General features: G+C 43.8%; 1 protein-coding gene across 7 annotated transcripts in view; it reads left to right on the top strand.

The window, feature by feature from the left end:
• The window catches only part of UTRN (utrophin), a 451811-nt gene that overhangs the window by 27788 nt on the left and 401493 nt on the right, over positions 1–22530 (top strand). For 3 of the 7 annotated variants that reach the window (XM_037034779.1, XM_037034774.1, XM_037034773.1), the window contains exon 1: positions 21253–21443. The exons of 3 other annotated variants lie outside the window; for them this stretch is intronic. In XM_037034779.1, coding sequence (XP_036890674.1) covers positions 21350–21443 — 94 coding nt within the window. In that variant the 5' untranslated portion in view covers positions 21253–21349. Of the gene's footprint in view, positions 1–10002; positions 10264–21252; positions 21444–22530 lie in introns of those variants that run through there. One more of the 7 variants, XM_037034778.1, reaches the window with a different exon arrangement.

Below are 22530 nucleotides of genomic sequence, written 5' to 3'. Positions count from 1 at the left end.
TGGTGTCCTGGAGTTCTCTGTCACACCTAGTTTTTTAAAGAGAAAATCTTCTTTCAGTATGTTCCTTCTTTGGTTGGGGACCACTCTGTGTGGTTTCAGAGACTGCAGCCCCGCAAGAGCAGGCTCTGAAAGGGGCCAGTAAGTCTCCCTGGAAGACCAGGTATCACAGGTAGCAGACATGACCTGACTCTAACACCAAGGGTTCCCATGGGAATCAGGCTGAAATGTACATCTTGTCCTCTGAAGCTTGTTCTGCTTTGTTTTGTACAGCCCTGGTGACATAACTGGATGTTTAAGTTCAAGGTGTAAGGGGTAAACTCCTTATCTCATGAAACACATTTGAAAAACCTTTTGGCATCAGCATGACTGACAGACCCTGACCTATGGCAAATCTCCATGTTCCTTCCATTGTTATCTCTAGATAATACCTGTTTCTGTGTGACTGGAGCCCATCAACATTGATGGATGACCTACACACGTATGCTGTACACACCTACACATACCATTCCCAATAAAAGTCATTTGGGAGAAGGGCTCAGGGTGTTTTCCACTACAGGGGATCACCGCCCCCTTTCCTGCCGGAACAGCAAGATTCTGTCCAGGATGACTTATTTCTCATCCATGGTGGACAGGAGAATTCTGCTGGATAGAGTTCCTCACGCATTCTTTCTTACACCTTTAGGTTTAGAAGATAGCAAGAACTAAGATGTTGCATGTGTGCTAAGTTTATTCTTTTATACTGTCCGCTGAAAAATAGAAAAAAGACAAACTAAATTATTTTGCATTAAAATAAATGCTTATCATATTTTATTGGGTTTTTAAAAATGACTCATGCAGTTTTCTAAAGTAAGCCACACCCATTTCACCCTTTATTGTCGTGGACCAAGGTAGTGTGTCTGTTAGTCCGAGGTCCCGCATTTTCCCTGGGAGTGCTGACTTTGGGTGTGTCCGACTTTCTGCACTTAACTGGTATGGGGCCTTTGCAAGAGACCTTGATACTTAAGGATTTGTTGATGAAATGCTTTAAATTATTTGTTTTATGAGACGTTTTCTGAGACTTGGGACTAGGGATTTAGATGATTATTCCTGTGAATAGATTCACAAGTTGTCATTAGACTGTTAATGTCATTTATTTCTGAATTTGTTTACCTTTAAAGAAGGGTTTTGTTTATTTGCTTTTCTTTGTTACTTCACAATTGTTCCACATATGGGGGACAAAACAACTAAATTTATTTTTTAGAATGTATCAGCTGTGAGTATGGAGTTTCCATTTGGGTGATAAAGAACAAGAAATTTCTGGAACTAGATAGTGGTGATGGGCACACAGCATCATGAATGTACTTAATGCCTCTGAATTGTACACTTTAAAATAGTTAAAATGATAACTTTTAAATTATGTGGTTTTTATTGTAAAAAGAAAGAGTAACTTGGTTCACCAATCTTTCTGCCTCCTGTCTTCTCCTCTTCGTTTCTGTAAATAAGGGAACCTAGTAGGTTCTTCTGTGGAATATTCTGTACCATAAGATTTATTTGAGATGTGTGTCTTCAATTTTTGGTCCCAAGTTACTTAAGGTAAAAATTTTCAAAAAGATTTTATTTGTTTATTTCTAGACAGAAGGGTAGGGAGGGAGAAAGAGAAGGAGAGAAACATCGATGTGAGGTTGCCTCTTGCTCGCCCACAACCGGGGATCTGGCCTGCAATGAAGGCATGAGCCCTGACTGGTGACCCTTTGGTTTGCAATCCACGGAGCCACACTAGCCAGGGCTACTTAAGGTAAATTTTTTAAAATGTAAATTCTTGGGCCTCGGTAGAAGAAAAATAATGATTATACTCTATTTTAATGGATCTGCAGTTTTGCTGTGAAGATAAAATGAGCTACGAGTGGATAATACCATTAAAGACCCTTGCTTTTGTTGGTGGTGTTATTGTGACTTCCTGACTTCATTCCTGTGCTCCCTTCCTCTCTTTGCATCCTTCCTTCTCTCCTGTCTACAGGCTCTTGAGGGAGACAGAGGGTTTATCTCTTGGCCCAGATTACCAGGTTTGGCAGAAGAGTCTCCGACCCATGTTTCCAGCCGTGACATTGGTTGGCCAATAGATACTCAGACATACACAGATTGACCTGGTTGATCTCACAGTGAAGGGAGTAAGGGAACCAGTGGGAAAGTGAGACAGTCTATAGACCAAGGTGAGAGGGGCATTCTGGAGCAAAGGACAGTTTCTCAGGTAGGATTACAGAGGTAAGAACATTAAAACAAATCAGTATAAAGACATTCATAAAAAATAAGTGCCAGTTGCTCTATTTTTCACCCCTTTCTTTCAGTCATGGTGGAAAGTGTTAAAATTCAGATTGGTGATGGACTTGCAGAAGCCTCCTGTCATACTGGGAACATGCACCTGAGAGACAGCTTTTGAAAATCCACTAAGTACTTTCCCAACTATTGAGATTCCACTTGTGCTTCATTGGCCAGATTCTCTCGTTGCCTTTTCCTGCTAATGGGGACGGAGTGGGGGGAGCTGCTGGTGGAAAGCACTCAGACGAGCTTGCTGTGCGTCACCGGCTGTGCGGCCCAGATGGTTCGAAGCAGCAGGTCATTTGAAATCATCTCTGTCTCATCATATTAAACACAGTCATAGGTGCTCAGTGTTTCCTTAACTTTCACCTGAAACACCGCATTAGATAACTTGCTGTATAAGAAGCATTGCCGTGCCAGGGAGAGTAGCTTCCTGGTTTTTGCATTCTTCCTATACTAGTTGGTATTGAGCCGTTTTACTATTACTTATTTACACACGCACAGAACACATACACCCATGTCTGTGTACATATGTGTATATACATACAGATGTACACACACATGAATTTGTTTAATTCTGACAACAATCAAATGAAAGGTCACTTCTATTATCATCCCCATTTTACAATCAGGAAACCAAAGCAGAGGTGGGTAAGTAACTCACCCCAGTGGAGCCCAGGTGGTGAGTGGATGCAAAGAGAGTTAAACCCAGGTAGCTGGACCACACTCTTAATTACTACCCTGTAGCATTTAGTGCTTACTGGAAATGCCACGCAAATAATAATTATAGTGAACAAGTGCAAAAGTTATCTGATTAGAGGACAGATAAGAAACTCTAGCGTTATAAAAATGGAACCTGGTTTCTGTTGCTCAGTGTGTGGGGGCCTCTGTTTGGGATTTGGCTGTTTCTCCTTTTTATAAAAAGGCTTTAGTTACCTGGATGTTTGTGTGACAGATGCTCTTTGTGACTCCTCCTGAGGCGTGTCCTGTATACTGACCACCCATCCAGTGCGTCCACTGGATTTACCGTCTTGTGTCTGGAAATGTGTATCCTCTAGTCCCCAAAAGTCTGTGAGTGGCCTTTCAGCAGCTGTCCTCTAGGTGACTTCGTGGGCCAGGAATTTATTTCTGCCACCTGACACGGGGCTGTGACTCATCCCCTGGGGTTCCTGTCTTTCCCTAGTAGATGCCGGAAATCAAAGACACTGACTCAGAAGTGTTTTGCACACAGGGGCCCATTGGATGAGATCGAGACCTTGGTGGGCAGAGTGTTGGAGACAAAGTAAAGGGATTTCACGGACCCCTTGAACAATGCTTGACATGTAGAGACTGGACATGTGTATAGAGGATTCAGGAATGAAACACTTGAGGCTTAGGACATAGGATAATGTGCAGGGAGCATTTGCTTTTGACTTTTTAGAAGGCGAATCCTGTCTAAATGTAGGGAGTGGTGCTATTTTGGCTACCCTAAGATTTTAAGGTCTAATTGACGTAATAAAGACATTTGTAATTATGCAGGAAGCCTGGTAATTCTTAAATTTGGTGATTGGATCAATTATACTTCCTTCAGTAGGGCATTAAACTGTCATGACCACTTTGTAAACTGCGGATTATAAATATTATTTGTAAATATTTTAACATCCTTCATCTTTATTCCTTTATCCGCACTACTTGATTATAATAATTGATGAAATTATTATCATTTGAATGAGAGTGGAATAATCTTCCTGCTCAATTTAGTGATGCGATGGAAGGGGCAAGGAGGTACATTTTTGTTTTGCCTTAAGTTTGAAGTCGTTTAGTAGCAATGGCCTTCATTCCTCACTTCAGCTATTGCAGATACAGGAAGGTTTCTGGAAAATAGAGAACACGTGATTACATTTCCTGCTTTTTTCCCCCCTTTCCCTTGCTTAGTATTTTTTTTGTGGTACTTTAAAGATATATCATGACTTGGGCAAAATATATTTTACGAGCTTCTGTGACTTCCAGTGGCTGGAATGAACTGGCTGCGTGTGAGCTACCAAACCACATAAAGTTTGCAATTTCATGAATATGCTGGAAAACCTTGCTTTTATTAGCTTGAGAAGTTTCCACCCTCTTTAGGTAGCCGCAGCCAACTTGACTGGGTTTTGTGGGGAGTATTGGCATCCAGCTGTGAAGTTCTTTCAGATTCAAAAGAGGGTCTTGAAGAATTATTTCAGTATTTCAGCATGTTACTATCAGAAACATATGTGTTCCCTGTCAGCCAAGATGGGAATGGCCTTCTTTTCAAACTTATAGGCAGTCCTCTGTTGGATGTGAGCATTTGGGTTATAGGACCATCTATACTGGGTGTTTTTTCTTTCATTATTAGTATACTTTCTACATTTGTAGTTTTTGTCTTTAATAAATATGGGTAAGCTTTGGATTCCTGTGTTTACTTTAGTATACACTTTCAGAGATAAAATTTATAGATATTTTTTAAAAGATTTTATTTATTTATTTTTACAGGGAGGGGAAGGGAGGGAGAAAGAGAGGGAGAGAAACATCCATGTGTAGTTGGTTTTCATGTGCCCCGACTGGGGACCTGGCCTGCAACCCAGGCCTGTGCCCTGACTGGGAATTGAACTGGTGACCCTTTGGTTCTCAGGCCAGTGCTCAATCCACTGAGCTACACCAGCCAGGGCTTTTGGAATTTTAATAGAGCTTTAATGCAATTTAGTATATTCAGTTATTAAAGTGAATATACCTTGAGGTCCCCAAATAGCACTTTTAATTGGGCTGTACTGAATTACTAAATATAAAGTAAAATTTCACATTTGCAAATAAAGAAATGTACTACGTTATAAAATTTTGCTACATATGAAATCACTTTATACCACATTATAAATATTGAATTCAAATTCCAAGTGGGACCCAATCATACAGAGAATAATAAACTGAGAAATAGATCTGATGTTATGAATTGTACTGTACAAAGTCTGGTTTTGGCCATGAAATATTCAACAAGATTGGCTTTTAGAATTCGAGGCCGTGAGAACCAGGCCTTGCCTGCTCATGGCCCCCATGTAAATCGGTGCCCAGCTCATGGTAATGAGCCCATTTTGGCAGTCTTCCTGAAGGTGAATTGAAGAGAGCAGACCCTGTAGTTAAAAGCGACAGAGTGTATACGTGTTTAGCACTGCCGTAATGTCACTGTAATTACGGTGAAAGAACAAAAGGAGTAAACTGGTCTGACCGGAGGGAAGTGGAGACAAGGTGGCTGTGAATGGGCAAGGCATTACGTGGTGGAAGATTGGGCGGAGTGGTTACTGCTGAGTGTCCAGAGCAGGAGGTGATGGCCGGGGGCTTCCTGATGGACCTTCTAGAATTTGCAAGCCCTGTGAAGGGTCCCCGGTACTGTCTGAGGTTGGATCAGTAGGGAAGGGAAGTTTGGGGGCTAAAAACTGGGGGTTTGCTTGAGATCTGTGAACAGCACCCTTTGATGCCCTTGTTCTCCATTCACACAGCAGAACCAAGATTTATATGTTCCCTAAGGAAATTGAACCTGACTTGGGGTCCCTGGCCCAGAGAGGATGGTGAGGCTCTGGTGTGACATCAAGAAGATTAAGGGACACCAGGAGGGTGAACCCCCTGCCATGCCTGTTCCAGAATTCCTAAAGCTACATCAGCTCCGAGTCAGAGGATGCTTTCCTTGGGAGTACAGTGTAGTTACAGCATGGGAATTGCTTATGGACCTACTTTGAGCCCACCCATCACCAAGGGACAGCCAAGTTCCTGGAACTTGGCATTTGACAGCTTCACTTTGAAATGTGAGGGGCTGCCAGGAGGCAGGGGTTTGAGAATTGATGCTGTATCCAAACAAACAACAAGAAAAAGGAATTTAGGGGAAACAGAGGAAACCGACATGTAATATAATAAATATCCTCAGAGGAGTGGGAAAATCACTGCATCTTTGAAATAAGAGCAGAATGTAAAAAAAAAAAAATCAGTCTTGGAGAATAAGAAAGGTCTTGGAAATTTAAAGTATAATATTGGAAACAAAATGGTACAGAGCGGAAAAGTGTATATAAGATAGAGATCCTAAAATACCGTAACAAAATTTTGTAAATAATGTCTGACTTACAATTTGGGAATTGTAGTATAAGTGTAGCATTTAGAAACGTGTAAATAAGTGTCAGAACAAATAGATAAGAGAGAGAAGTGGGTGGCCCCTGAAAGCAGGACTGGGCAGGGCTGCTGTATTTTGCTGTAGTCCTATTTGATTAAAAAAACCAACTTGCCCGGCCTGGCTGGTGTAGCTCAGTGGATTGAGCACGGGCCTGCGAACCAGATGATTGCGGTTCAATTCCCAGTCAGGCCACATGCCTGGGTTGCAGGCCAGTTCCCAGCAGGGGACTCACAAGAAGCAACCATACATTGATATTTCTCTCCTTCTCTCCTTTCCTTCCTCTCTAAAGACAAATAAATAAAATCTTAAAAAAACCCCCCACCAAAACCATGTGCCTCTATGACTCTGATACAAATTGAGAAATTGGTAATGGGAGATTTCCTTTGGAAATAACTTTGTTGAAAAATTCATTGACGCTATAGAAATTGCTGCCCAATATTACTGTTTTGGCAGTTATACGAACCTCTGGGAATAACAGTCTCCTGAATTTTCCCAGTAGCTGTCTTTTCTCGGCACCAATTTCTTACCATTGTCAAGAATGGTTATCCCAACATTTCCTCTGCCTTCTGCCAAGCTTGACTAGCTTCACAGCTTTAGAAATCATTTACTGTGCATGTAAATAGTACGCACCCAAACTAATCTGAACACGTTTTTCCTCACGTTACAGCCACGTACTTTTTGTATTGCTATTGGGATGTTCTGGGCTAGACATTTCACACGTTGTGATCTTTAGTTTACTAGTCATGAAATAAACATTAAGGAATTGAGACCTTGGAATGAGACCTTGCAGCTGAAACGGCCTCCTTCTGGCCATTTCCTGACTTCGATACCCGTTTCAGAGGTAAGTTACCTGTTTCTGCTCTTCCTGCTCACTCATTACCATGCGTGGCTGTTGTAACCAGCTGGAATGCTAGCAGGTGCTAGCAGGTGCTTGGAGGGACCATCTCCGTCTGCTTCCTGTGCCTGATAATGGAGGAAACTCAGTCAAAGAGGGAGGAAATGACTTTCCCAGGGTTAAACCGTGGTCCCAGACCTAGTATTCTTTCCGTTGCTTTGGGCTTCCTGGACTTCAGAGAAATGCACTCACTTTTGTTGGTAGTTGTTTGGTGGATTTGTGCCTCAGAATAAATGCTTTCACCGATTTCCAGGAAATGTTCTGCTGGGGGTTGGGGTGTGTGATTTCTCGAAAGATTTTAGTTTAATATTTACTGTGTGAAGTTTGGGGATTGTGTTACTGTTTTGAAAGAGATGTGACACCTACCTGTGAATTAAAACAGGCAGGGCTTGGACTCCGGAGTGCTAAGTTTTAGGGCAAACAGGGAGAGGCTGAGGGAGGGGGCGAATGGAAAGGACAGAGCAGGGGTGCAAGGACTGTTTATTTCCTGTTATTTTCATTTTGGTGGGAAAGACCGAGAACGATACTGAATGTAACTGGAGCTGCTGAACTGAACCAGCCAGACACTGACTTAATTTGTGTGAGAGAAAAGCTGTGGTGTTTAGTTTTCCAGAGCGTTCCTAATAATGCAAGTGGGACCTCTGGCTGCCATCGAGGCTCTGCAAAATTTGCTTTATGTGCCTTCTCTGAACTTTTTCCGGCTGACCTGGCTCCGAATATTGCCCACTGGCCTGCTCACTCCGCCCAGGCCCACTTCCTCCTGGCAGGGCTCCTTTTTGATTGCACTGTGGTGGTATCAGTGCTTGGCTGATTAAAGCCACTCATGGTAAGGTGTTGATTAGTCTGTCCCTCCTCCCGCTGCTACAGAAGGAAGGTGGTAGGTTACGATACATTCTGTGATCCTCCCTGCCTGGTTTCTCACTTTACAGATTGCTGGAGCTCTGTGGGTCAGAGATGAGTCTTGCTGAAAAAAGTGGGAGGGGCTTTGTCATTATCAAAAATAGAGCAAAGATGTATGATAGTTGAACTGCATAGTAACAAACTTGGAAGTGTTCCTTGAGAATTTCCTCTTTTATAGTTGCTTTGTACTAAAATTAGTAAAACAAAGATTTTTATTTATTGTAAAAATGACTTCTGAATAATTCTGTTTTGAGGTGTCTTTGTTTTAGAATATTTTTTATTCCTGTTTCCAGTGAGTAAAACTATGTGCAGTCTGTTGAACACAGAATGTGTTTCTTGGTGCATCAGCGTTTATATTTCATAATGAGGAAGATCCGAGTTTCCATTCCCCCAGCCCCATTTTTTAAACCCCATGGACCCCTGTAGCATTGGTGAGTCCAGGGAAATGTTTTAAATTGCATAAAATAAAATGCATGGAATTTACAGAGGAAAACCAACTAAATAGAAATTCAGGTAGAAAATGCTCAGGGTAATATTTGTTTTTTATCAGTGTGTTCAGTGACAGGAGCTCGCCGTGGGTCCTGTAGCTGCCATACTGTTCTGGGGTGACGATCAGCCAAACAAGTTTTTGTCTGTGATGTGATATGAGAATGACCATGACTTTTTGGGGGAACGCCATCAACAGCACGACTAATACTGTGCTGTGTGAGCTACCTTCATGGTAGGTGATGCGAATTTCTCTTAAAAGTTAGTGAAAGATACCCATATTCTTCCTGTCCAAGTTCATGGACCCCCTGCATTTTCATAACTCCTGATAAACTGGTTGGTTTCAAATGAACACTCGTCCCCTTCGAGCCTGGCAGTGCTGACAGCCTGCCACGAAGAGCAGTTTCGCAGAGACAGGAGTTTGAATCGAAATCAGTCTTGTCTGAGTGGCCCCAGGGCAGGCCCTGCACCGGGCCTGGTCAGGGAGCCTGGTGAACACCTCAGACCTGCTGTCCGGCCTCTGGGCCGTGGAGACGAATAGAAGAAACAGTTACCAAAGTGCGCAGTCTCCACGTGTTTGGGCAATTGCGGAGGGGAGGAATGGGCCGCACTGCTGTGACAGTGTACCCTGCTGGGACTTCACCTGCTCCTCTCGTGGTGAGGGCGGGCCTTATAGGAGTCACATGGGAGTCCTCTTGAACAGGGTAGAGGGTGTTGACCGAGAGCCCAGCCCCCATGCAAGACCTGAGGCGGGCGGACCTTGACCTACGGCAAACCTGAATGAGGACAGGGATTGGGCCCTGGGTGAGCAGTGGGCTGTGCGTTGAGGTTGACGGAAAGATGCAGTTTGCCTTCCACTCAGTTGCATTTTTAATCCTAGTCGAAGAGGCACAGTTTACCTTTTAGTATGACAGCATGTGACTTTTAGGGTATTAATGGATGGCTCCCTAAGAGCTTTGGAGATCAGTTTTGGAATACATACATTGAAAAATTGATTGTAAAATTTATGAGAATAAGCTTTCTTGCGAGAGCTGGAAACTTAGGAACATTTAAGAATTATTTATATCCTACACATTTTTGCCCACCCCAGTTTTCCTTTGGCTCCAGTGGAAGGAAAACCTAAGAAGTGAGGAAATGCTTGGTTTCTCTGGATTCTAAGCAATTCAAACAGCAAAAATGCATGCCTCAGTGTTCCGAGGCAGATCAGTCCCGTCATACGCCCGATTTTAAAGTGACAGGCTCCCCAGCCTGGCAGAGGCTCAGAGGGAGTGGACCAGGATTGGGCTGTGCAGAGGCTGGAATGTCACCGTTCTGGTTGGGGCAGTTGGGAGGAACTCCTGTCTCCACCATTCCCATACTGTTGGGCCTTGTTTTTCCGTCGGACTCCATCCAGCGAGTGGTACATGCCTTTTTGACTTAAGAAAACATGCATGGTCGGTTTGTGAATCTTAACTGCCTCCGGAGGACATGCTGAGCCGGCACGAGAGCAAAGTGCTGCCTGATTTCGCACGTGGAGTCGGCAAAGAGTCACAGGCAGGTAAAGAAGACTTGCTTACAGTGTTCTGGTGACTTCACCTTTTGTCCATCGGTTGCAGAAAGGAGACCGAGGCATGACTCAGGGAGCCAAGAATTAGTACTGAGCGACAGATTCTGAATGATTTTGTCCTCTGGGCGACCTTTGAGTTTAAACCAACAAAAACAAAAATGTTTTTCCTTGATAACATTATGAAGATGGTAAATTACTTGAAAAATATTTTACAGTGTCAGTCCTTAATGACATTTTAGAAATGTGACTTGCCCTAGGACAGGGCGACTGTCACCCTCGGAGCCTTGCACAGGGCCTGGCACTGAATGCATGCTTGTCTGACGTGAATGCATCTGTGCCGATGTCAAATGAAATGCTTGTGACAATTACTGTCACTCCTCGGTGATGCAATATGATTTTCCCCAAAGTGTTTGTTGTGTGAAAATCCTATGGGGGTAGGAATCCAGAGAAAACATCCTGTCGCCCAAACAATAAACGGGTGAACGAGTTTTACCCCAGTGCTATTCCAAGTCTCTAGCACCAAGTATTGAATTAGCATTGGTGGTGTTCCTGCCTTTATTTAATCTGTCCATTCCTCTCTTGGTGTGTTCACTCACTCGCTTGTCATTTCTTGTATGTCTGCTGGTGCCAAGTTCCATAATAGATTGCTGGGAAACAGAGACAAATAAGGCAAGATCCCTGCTTCTAGGCCCTTGAACACAGTGATTCCATCGTGTGTGGCAAGGAGGTATGACAGTGGCGTGTACTAGGTGCTTTGGGATTTACTCCTGGTTAGGAGGGATTAACTCCCAGAGTTTCGCTCTTCCTTTGGAGGGTCACGGAATGTTTCCCATAGGAGGGAACTTCGAGGTGGCAGAGGAGAGAGTGGAAGGGAAGGATTCCAAGCCACGGGGTGGGTGGGTGGAGTGTGTGTAAAGGCAAAGGCCTGTTGAGTGAGTCACATGATGAGATGCCGTTTGCATATTTAAAACGGGCCTCCTCTCTCTCAGCTGATCCCCCATGTGTGGCTGGCCTGTAGCTCCAGGAACAACCTTTTTACAGGCACTCTTCTCTGCCCAGGATATCTGCCCCCTAGCACTTGGCTAGCTCCTTCTGCCTTTTCTGGGATTTGGCTTGGGAGTGCACTGTGCCTCACTGGAGATGCCTGTGCTCACAACCAGCCAGAGGTAGATTTCCTCCTGTTGTCTCTTGCCCCTCATCCTGTTCCTTGCTTCAGCACAGTTGTCGCAATGCCGTTTGCTTTTTTCACCTTGTCGTTGATAGGTCCCTAGACTGTGATCTCTGTAAGGGCAGGGACCAAAATTTTCTACTTCGCCCCTGTCTGTAGCGCCTGGCCTAGCCCCTGGCTCGTAGGGAAGATTGATCCTTGTGAATGGGAATGAATGAGTGAATGAATGAATGAATGAAAAGATGCCATTTATTAATTTAAGGGTTTATTAATTTATTTTTAGAGAGAGAGGAAGGGAAGGAGAAAGATCAGTGTGTAGTAGCCTCTCACACACCCCCTAGTGGGGACCTAGCCTGCAACCCAGGCATGTGCCCTGGACTGGGATTTGAACTGGCGACCCTTTGGTTTGTAGGCCCTTGCTAAATCCACTGAGCTACACCAGCCGGGGTGAAAAGATGTCATTTTAAAAAAATGAAAGCACTCCTGAGAGATTTGCTATTCCAGTTTATTCCTTGAAGTATGAGGTAATTCTTAACTAGGCACTTAGGATCTCAGCTAAGAATTTTATTTGAGGCCTTTGGGTGTTACCTGGAAGTAGAAGAAAAATGGGAGTTATTTTGGATCTTGGATGGAAGGACTTGCAAAACCTAAGGATTCTTTAACTTGAATACACAGGAATGAGAGAAATTCTACTGGGGATACTTAATATTGTTATAAACAAAAGAGAAATTCATGATTTTAATGAAAATTGAGCAAAGAGTCTCCTTAAGTTGAGTTATTCTTTACTATAATTTTATAAAATTATTTACTACTCTATATTTTTATTTGTACTTCTGTTTTCTCAGACATCTCTTGTTAATTTTGATGATTTATTCTTATCTGCTCTGAAACCTTATTTTTATCATTATATCATGTAAACCTTTAGCAGATATTCATCAGTTCTCACACTAATTTTTTTTAGATTTAACATAGTATTAATATGAAAGAAATTCTTTATCTACGGGCACATTTTCACTGCCATTTTCTTCCACTCCTTCTGTCAGTTTTTGTAGCTTGTAACTTTCTACTCCACCTCACCCACCCACATTTTTCTCATACTTGTCACATATACCATAAGACATTTTCTATGAGATATAATTAGTGGATTATTTTTATCATGTTGAAAAGATTGTATCACAAAATTTATTTTGTACACTCCATGTAGTCATGGCGGTGGAAAATGTTCCGTGGAGTGGCATACTGAAAGACAGGAAAGCACCTAAGGGTGGGGTGCTCATGCGATTGTGGTCATTTTTCCCGTCTGGTCTTCTCCAAGTGAGGATTCCCTGCAGAGATCTCTTAATCCCAAAGGGCCTCGGCCAGGCATCTCCTGGTATCTCCTGTTCTTGGCTTTTGACTCCAGCCTCTTTTTCTCTTCTTGGAGAAGTGGGAAAAAATATAAACTACCCTGAAGGTAGGATTTTTGTTTACCTTTGTCTGTGAAGACAACTTTTTGTTTACCTGCTTGTTCGTTTCATTCATTCATTCATTCAGTAAATATTTATTGCCTGTCTCCTGGGTGCCAGGCACTATATTAGTTACTAGGTATTAAAATAGTTTTGGATGACCAACATTTAAATTATTTTAGAGTACAGTGTTTTAGGGAAGGGCCATGTAAAAGAAGTCATGTGCCAGCAGAGAAATATTGTTTGGTTTGTTTGCTAAAGATGTTTTTCTTTCACACAAAATTGCTATTGGCAGGAACGTGATGATTTGCACTTCTGACATCATCGCTAATGTTGCATTTCTGGGCTGTGCAGGCGAGAGATTTTTTGAGAGTCATTATCTCAGCGGAATGCTGCACCTGTTGCTGGCTATTCTTGCATATGAAATTCAGAACCTAGAGTCACTTGCTTTCATTTCCTTTTCCTGCCCTCTTTCCGGTGTGGAGGGGGTCAGGTTAATCACTCATGCATTGAGTAAACCACCTCGTTCCTTCAGGGCTGTGACTTTAATGCCCTTGGGGATGGAAGTGTGGTGCTCCTTTTCTCTTTCTCTGGCAGAGAGACTCCCATCTGATTGGCCTCAAGGTTCCGCCGCCTGTGTCAGTGGCGGGGTTTGGGACTGCCATGGGGCCGGCAAGTTGGGACTGGGTTCCGTAGCAGCTGCTGCTACCTGATACCTGGAACCTCATGCTGTTGAGGAACATGCGTTTCCTCTTGGTGTCGTCTGATTTTTGGCTGTGACTCTGAGGAAGAGAGGAAGTCTTGCACAGTATCATTTACGTGCAGGAAAATAAGTTTGCAGTGTCGGGGCTTCATGTTGGTTCAGGCGATGCTGTTGAGAGCCAGGGAGCTGCTTTAGAAGGCCCTCGAGAGGGAGGGAGGAAGGGCTGGTGGGCTGGGAGCCGCCCTGAGGTTCAGAACACCCGCAGCACGGATTTGGTGGCCCTGAGGTTCAGAACACCCGCAGCACCGATTTGGTGTTTCACTATGTGTTAACAAACCTCAGTTAACTCGTTTTTCAAATGGGACCTCAGGTATTGACAGTGCCTAACTTGTAAGGATTTTGCAGGCATCGATGAAAATAATTGTGGAAGAACTTTCGAGTTCAGAGGTCCCTAAACTTGGTCAGTTTTTACCGACCAAATTACATACTGATGTTCCAATGGGAACAGTGGTAGTTCAGCATGCCACTGAATTGGCAACTTACAGGAAGTTATTTTAGTCCAACATTTCCAACTCCAAACTAAGCTTGTTCCATTTGCCTTATTTATACTTTTGTAGATGGAATTACTCATGGAAGTTCTCCAGAGGGGAACGTTTTAAGGGAAGTGAAGCTTTGTGTGAACCGGCACGTACGTGGTCCCAGCCTGTGAATTCCGGGACAGCTCGGCCTCCATCAGGAGCTGCCCTAGAATAAGAGGGCCTGGCTTTGATTTTCCCTCACTTCTCCATTCACTGGTTTCTCCTTTGTCCCTTCTCTGTGACTTCTTAGAATGTTGCAGTAGTGGGCTGTGTTAGCTTTCTTGCCTTCTGTGGTGTCACTGCACCTCTTTCTGCTCCTTGTTTTTGGTTTTTTTTTGGCTCCAGCCTGTCTTGGGGCTTCGGGCTGGTCCCTGGGCCGGTGATGGTGAGTGCCATGCCGCGGCAGCAGTGGGCATTGCATCCTTTGCCCGGCCGGGGCTCTGGTTCTGTTCACTCTTCTGCATGGAACCCGGTAGGCGCTCAGTCAGCAAACCGGCCGGCTGGCCTTCTCTCACTGGTGCTCCCTTCCGGGCCCAGGAGGCTTGTTGCCGAGTCCCAGGGCTAAAATTTGCGAGTGATAATCATTACTTACATTCTCTGTTCCTCACCTGGTTGCCTCCTGGAAACTGTGCCATTGTTTTAGAAATCCTGGGACTGAGTTAATCTATTCCTGGTCAGTTCCTTGGCATTGGTTCTGCCTAGTTATTACCCGGACCCTTCGTTTTCTCCTGGCCTCAGCCTTTAGTTGTCGCAGATGGGTGATTATGCCTTGTCTTCTGTGCAGCCAACACCTTCAGATGGGCCTCAGGGCACACGGGCTCCACAGGAAAGACACTGAACTGAGATCGCTGCCGCAGGTGACCACAGGACAAAAATTTATGAGTGGCACATTTGGATCCACAGCCTGTGTGCCCTATGGCATACGTAGGTCACTTCTCCCGCTGCATGGTTTTTATTGCTCAAAACTAAGAAGTACCACCCCTTCCATAAAGCGTGAGGTTCCAGGACCCTCCAGAAACTGGAGAAGTTTTCCTCGGGAAGCCAGCAGTTGCAGGGCAGGGACACTTGCTTGCCCAACGTTGCTCCACATCCCAGCAGGACGCCCCTGTTCCTGCCTCCTCTTCTACAGCAGTTCTTCTTCTGAATTGCTCCTTTTGTATTCCTGAAAGTGCCCCTCCTGCCTGGCCCCTTTTTCTGCAGCATTGGGAGTGCTGAGTTTGTATTAGAGCTGCTACTTTTCCTTTATTTACTTTTTCAGAGAGAGGGATGGGAGGGAGAAAGAGAGAGAGAAACATCAGTGTGTGAGTTACATGGTTGCCTCTCACCTCCCCTGCCCCCGCCCCCCACTGGAGACCTGGCTGGCAGCCCAGGCATGTGCCCTGACTGGGAATAGAACCAGTGACCTTTCAGTTGGTAGGCTCGTGCTCAATCCACTGAACCACACCTGCCAGGGCTGCTACTTCTGATGTCGCTCCTGTCACAGACCCTGCCACCTCCGTTCTGCATCAGGTGCGCCTGCCGCATGCGCTGTGCTCTTTGGGTGTGAGAGCTGGCCGGGCTCCTCGCACTGTCCTGGTCCTCTGTGACATCCGTGCTGATGTCTTTCACATCATCTCACTGCTCTTTTTTTCAGTAACTGTTCACTTGCTAAGTCTTTACAACATGCCAGGCACTGTGCCAAGGGGTGGCAATGCAGAGGTAAATGAGAGAAGATGATGTTCATTTTCACCTGATTGATAAAAACAGAACACTTTAGGAAGTCCAGAAAAATCACCACCTTTTTTCTTTCTAATAATGTTTTAAAAATGCTTCTTTCTTTGTAAAAGTGTTTGTGTTTTATTCATATTTTAATGGCTCTGTAAATACTATTCCTGGGCACTGAAGAATCCTGCAATGACCTTCTTTCTGTTCCAGTGAGACGTTTGCAGCCAGAGTGGTTGTCCCAGGGACGCCCGCCTTAAGCAGCCAGCACTGCAGGGCTGCTCCTGGGCCCAGGGAGGTTGGACCTGGGCATCTACAAAGTGGCCGCATCACCTGGCAGCCACGTAGTGTCGGCTTCTCCTACCACAAACCTGTTAGTCCCTGGGGCCCACACCAGTGGGGTCCAGGCAGTTGGCAGTCTGTGTGGAAGCAGTTTGGCTGGAGAGACATCAGACACACACGCACACACGCACATGTGCACACACACTGTTGGGAGAGGAAGGCCTCCCTGGGAGGGAACCCAGGCCCCTTGCTCAGAGCCCTCGTCTCCTCTTTTGGGGGAGGAGGAGGATGCCTGTACTTACAACCTCTCTCTGCCCCTCATCAAGGGACTTGGTGATACTGTTCCTTCCCTCTTAATCTTACCACTTCTGTGCAATTTTCCTGAGGTAATTATAAGAAAGGTTATACTTGTATCTTGAAATACAACTTCTGGGAATTTCTCTTTTAGTTTATCATTCCATGTAGGAGTCTTTGACTGCACATTAGAAAATAAAAGCAATAATCCTTAAAATATGATTTTTTTTCTCTCATTGGCATATTTCTTAAAGTCTGCATCTGAGGTCAGCTCCTCTGTGGTTTTAGATAAATGCTAAACTCTTCGATGGTGGGGATTTTTGTTTACCATAATATTGTTGATCATAATGTCATTCAGTAGCACTAATATACTAATATGGAAACAAAGACACGATTTCAGATTTTATTTATATCTCTGTGCCTTGGAGAAACAGTCTCATGAGAAATCACTCAGTCCATTAAATACCATCTTTGACATTACTTTTTTGGGTTTGCTTGTTTTTAGAAAAGTTTTCCTGGCTTTTGCTTTTTGTAATTGTTTTAACCATTTCAATAGTGGTATAGTGACTATTTTTTGGATGTTGTGTTGTTAAAATTATGAGAAAAATTCTTTGTATGTCAACATGTGGGGTTTTGTTAATATTGTAGTAGAAACGTTAGTTAATATGGCCAAGAACTAAAGTAGAATTTTTAGCTAGGGAAAAATGAGTTAAAACTCCCACATACTCTTTGAACATTGGAGAAGTTGCACTGGGAAAGCTCGGTGAAGGGAGCATGAGAACTCTACTATTTTTACAACTTTTTGGATAAATCTAAAATTATTTCAAGTTTTAAAAAATAAGCAAAAAAAGTTGCTCATTATACCAGAAACTGGCATCATCTATGCTGCCTCTAAATAGAGAATATCTGTTAACAGGAGTGTGGTTTTCTTGGAGAATTCGAAGTCAAAAAGTACAAGTCCAGTGGAATTTTAAGTTAGGTCTCCACCTCCTTCCTACTTTTTTTTAGAGCTGACCTTGTTTTTATCGGGAGATTAATTTATATTTTCTGATCTGAGGGAAATGCCTTAGGTGCACCTTCTACTTTAAGTGCAGACAGAAGGGTTACAAAACGAAGCCAGCAGCATCCAGAGCGTGCAGTTCACGGAGCTGCGGGATTCCAGCGTTCCTGGCACGCACGTGGTCGCCCTGGTGGTGGTGGGCGGGGTTTGTCTCTAGCTTTTGTCTGCTGCTCCTCGGGGTTAGATGTAGGTTCATTAGTTAGGACTGACAGTTGTAATTAGATGTTCAACGGCTTCAAAGCCAGGAGGGCTTTCAGATAACAGAAAGCAGGAAAAAGTGTGTGCCTTTCACAGCCAAAGGTAGAGCTCCCCTGGCCTCAGCTGTGGGCATGTCTCCCTGGTGGAGAGGAGATTAGTCTCCGAATGACTTTAATTCTCTCTCTCTCTCTGTCTCTCTCTCCTTCACCACCTCCTGTGGTTTCAACTGATTCCATCTGTAATTCTCTCTCCAGTGCAATCCTTTCTTTCCTTTTTGGTGAGAGGACCTAGGCGGGCAGCCAGTTACTGCCAAGCTAGAATAGAGCTAGTGGTACGGACCAAATTTGATGACTGCTGTCAGCACCAGATTGAATAAGAAAGTGCATACCCTACACAGGTCCTTGCAACATAAATAGCCTATTGATTTCACAAGAACTAGAAACGAGGCCACAGTGTAATGTAGAAGAATCTGGATAGAGGCGGGGTTCTGACATTACAGAGCAGTTTTTTAAAAGTGCCCTCCTGTTAGATCTTCTTAGAAGGACCTTCAGATAACTTTGATAAACTGATTGTTGCTTTTGGTCATCTTCACAGTCACGTATGTGCCGAAACTTCAGCGAAGCCTTCATGCTCGTATTTGTTCCCGAGTTTGCCTTCCCTGGCGGGATCAGATTTAGAAGTTGCACTGGTCAACACAGACCGTATTCGCTCCTGAGCTTTGGTGACATTTCCACTTAGCTTAATATGAATGTTTTAGACGCTTCCCGCCATGGAAAGTTCTATTTGACATAGGAAAGTTCAGGGGTCAGTCTCGCAGTCAGCCATATGCCAAGAAATCACAAAACAAAGGATTACATGGTGCAGCCCTGGGACATGGAAAAATTCTTGGAAGATGGACGAATCATATTATTAGTACATGTTGCAAGGCCTGACGTCTTATATTGGAAACTAAAAAGAAAGGTTGTTACTTTTTAAAGTTTATGGCCTTTTTAAATAGTTTTGTTTTGCCTTGCTTTATGTAGATGTTATTCTGTTCAGTATTTTTAAAGAGTAAAAAATTAAAATCCTAGAATAAGGTAGTTTAGGAAAGAGATAATTATATGAATTTGTTCAAACACCGTAAGCTCTGAAAAATGTGATAATTCCTCTGAATTAGATTGAATTAGATTAAATAGTCCCTTAGAATTTAAAAAAGGTGATCCTTTTGAATTAGATTATGTTAGATACTTTGCATTGGAAAATCCCTTTGAATTAGAATAATTACTACCCTTCTTACAATCTCATATTTTTAAGAGGGAAGGAAGAATCCTGATTTGTTGTCTCTCTCGGCTACCTTCAGAATTTTTGAGATCTTGGATTTTGAATCACATCTGATCTCTAAAACTTCTTCCTGTAAAGTGGTGCTGGATGGATACTAGAAATATGAGGGGAGGCACTTTGTAAAGTGCATGATTGTCTCACCACTCGGCTTCCTGTACATAACTGTGGCGAGTCACTTACAAAAGGCTGCTTTTCACTGGGCCTGTCTCTGGTTCAGAAGATACATGCAGAAAGACAGGCAGGAAGAACTGTTCTGTAATTGACTGAGATGTCATATTTCCATTGAGCATTTCATCTTCTCATCATTTTTCTTAAGCAGCCCTTTGGTAGAGCAAGAAGAACTGACTGCTTTACAGCGTTTTAGCAGAGATGTCAGTCTGAAAGTCAGCAACGTTTACCAGGAGCTGGTATGGATCCATACATACAGCTCTACTGAAATTCTTTTACACCTGTTTGAAAATAGCCAGTATTAAAGCTGGACACCCTCGAGGTCTCGCTTCAGCACTGTAGCCAGTGTCTGTTGTTCTGTATTTTGAGTATTTAGCCCCGCCTATAAAAATGGGAACATTTTTGGGCTACTGGTAACAATTGGGCTTTGATAACCATCAGGGAACTACAAATCAAACCACAGCGAGATGGTACTTCATACCCACTAGGATGGCTACTGTAATAAAAAAAGACAGGCAATACGTACATGTGGCTGAGGATGTAGAGAAACTGGGATCTTCACGCAGTGGTAGTGGGAGCAGAAAGTGGTGCAGCCACTTTGGAAAACGGTCTGGCAGTTTGTCTAGAGGTTCAGCACAGGGTTACTACATAACCCAGCAATTCTTCTCCTGGGTGCGTGTACCCTAGATAAACGAAGACGTATGACCACGTACAAAGTTGTGCACAGTGCTCATAGCAGCATTATTCATAACCAAAAGGTGGGGACAAACCAAATATCCACCAGCGGGTGAATGAATAACTAAAATGAGGGATGTTATTACAATGAAATATCATCTAGCCATAAAAAGGAATGAGGTACTGATCCTTACCACAATATGGATGGCCCTTGAGAACATTGTGTGCTAAGTGAAAAAAAGACCATGTACCTATCTGATGATTTCATTTATATGAAATGCACAGAAGAGGCAAATCAACAGACTGACTGTAGATTTCTATGGTTGCCCAGGATTGGGGTGGGTGGGGGGTGGGAGGAGGAAGTGGAACATGACAGGTTTGGGGGTCAGAAAAATGTTCTAGAATTGATTGTAGTGATGGATGCACAACTTTGTGAGTGAAGGATAATCACTGAGACAGGTGAGGTCACTATTCCCATTGTGCAGATTTGGAGACTGAGGCTTAGAGTGAGTTTTCTCAGAGTCATACAGCTACTAGTCTAGGCAAAATACACCGATAATGAGGAGGAGAGTGGGGCCAGGGATTGGCTGGTTCTCTTTTCTACCCCTCAGCCAGGAGTAGTAGGGGGGGCTGTGGCTCTTAATTCAAACCTGTGTGTTCCCTGATAAAGGCACATATCCATGAAAATCTTTGCTCGTAGGTAGAAAATTTCTATTTCAAAGTAGAGGCCAAAAAGAGTGAGAATTGAATAGGAAAACTGGTGAGTGGTGAGGCCGATTTCTCTTGCTTATTTTAGGTGTTTGGATAACTCCATAAGTGACAGCCAACAGAACAAGGCAAAGACAGAACATAGAATAGCCTGGAGATGTCAGTCAAAATTGTTATCTCTTATCTTAGAATTCTGGGTGGTTAATTTTTCCAGAATAGCAATTTCCAAGGAATTAAGAAGAAATTATTTTGACTTTTATTTCCCCAAGGTATATAGATGCATATTAAAGTAAAATAACAAGTCCAGTGTATTCTTTGAAGTATAGTTAATACGTAACCAAACTCTTCAGCCCAGTTGTATGCCCAGAGCCAAAGCGTCTGTTTATATACGAAGTGGGTAGGAAGGTGGGTGGAGGTGTCCCCTAGAAGGAGCTGATGCTGTCAAAACAGGAAACAAAGTTATGATCTCTTTGTAGTAGATCAGAAATATTCAAAGGTGCTTAGTTGTGACAATTAAAACAAAACAAAACAAAAACTAAAAAAAAAAACCAAAACCCAAAAAAACCCTGACCCCGAGTGACCTGAGGCGTTTCACTGACTGCTAAGTGTGACTTCCTGTCTGTGTTCAGAGGAGATTGGGCCAGGTTCAGTCAGATCCTCTCACGGGAAAAAGAAAAGCTCCCCCAGCACAGGACATCCCAGTGTGCAGTTCGCAGGCTGCTTTTGTTGTCCACTTCCTCTGCATCTTGTTCCTCGTCCTTCGAGCAAATGTAGGTGATGAGCGGCCCCGCAGCCCCTGCCTTTCGCTGGAAAAAGTGCAGACTTGGTTTGCCAGGCCAAGTCGCTCACCAGGCTTACAAGCAGCTGGCAGGTAAGTGTGCCAACTCGGGCGACTCCCCTGCCTGTGAGGTTTTGAAAAGGGGATGTCAGAAAGGGCAAGGCCCTCTCAGCCCAATTTGTTAAGTCACAACGCCCCCCCGGAGACAGGGCTTTGCTGGGGAAGGGAGCCGCAGCCTGGCCAGTTCTTCCCGAGGGCACATCTGCTGTAGACTCTGAATAGCGGGAGGGCAACACTGTCTTCTTCGTCCTTCTCTTGGGAATGTGATAGTTTGTCAGATATTAGCCTTTTTGGAGAAAGCACTCCAGGAAACTTGTGTTGTGGCAAGTGTGTTTCACTTTACCTCCCTGTATTTTCACGGCAGCTTCTCGTGTGGTGAGTGTTCACTGCTGTGTGGTAGGTTTCCTCTGCTGCATTGTGATGGAGCTCAGCCCGTTGGCACTTGTTGGTGCTGGCGAAAAAGATACTTTGCTTTGGACAGTGTGTCGTTTAGAGCCAACAAAGGGGAGACTGGGACATTTGCCCTCTTGGGGGGACATGTCTGTGAAGGGGTTTCTGCCTGCATGCAGTCCTGTCCTAGAGAAACAGCAGGGCACAGCTTGGCGCTGGATGTGGCCGGGCACTTTCTTATCACTGGAGTTCACTTCCCAGGAGACCTAGTTTCCTCCGTCAGTTCAGATGTCCCTCTTTTGTTTAATGTATATGCATATTCGTGTACTGGCCACAGAAGCTTTCTGAGAAAAACAGAACAAACCAAACAAGTGCTGTGTTTTATTTGACCTTATATGCCACGCTTGAATGTTGTTACTATGGGAAGACCTTTTAGGCTGGTTAGAGTTTTTTAAAAACTTTTCTTTCCTTTGGAATTACCCTTTCCCTCTTAATGTTTCCCTTCCTCTTAAGCCCATGTAAATGAGGTGGTGCATGCTTGTAGGCATTGTCTCTGTGGAGCACGTTTGAAGTGGAATGATTGGAGCGGCCCCATTGTCCTTGTAAATTCACTTTCTGTGCTACTAATAGGAGATCAGTGTGATTCTCTTCATGGGGTGCTAACTTTTCTCTCTTATTTAAAGAACGATGTGGTCTCAACAGAAAATTAAAATACCTTTCAGGGACCCGA

This window comes from Sturnira hondurensis, unplaced genomic scaffold (assembly GCF_014824575.4).
Source record: "Sturnira hondurensis isolate 20B ecotype Veracruz unplaced genomic scaffold, ASM1482457v3 Scaffold0022201, whole genome shotgun sequence".
Lineage (NCBI taxonomy): Eukaryota > Metazoa > Chordata > Mammalia > Chiroptera > Phyllostomidae > Sturnira > Sturnira hondurensis.
Note: the sequence above shows the minus strand (reverse complement) of the source record. Positions and strands in the feature narration are given on the sequence as shown.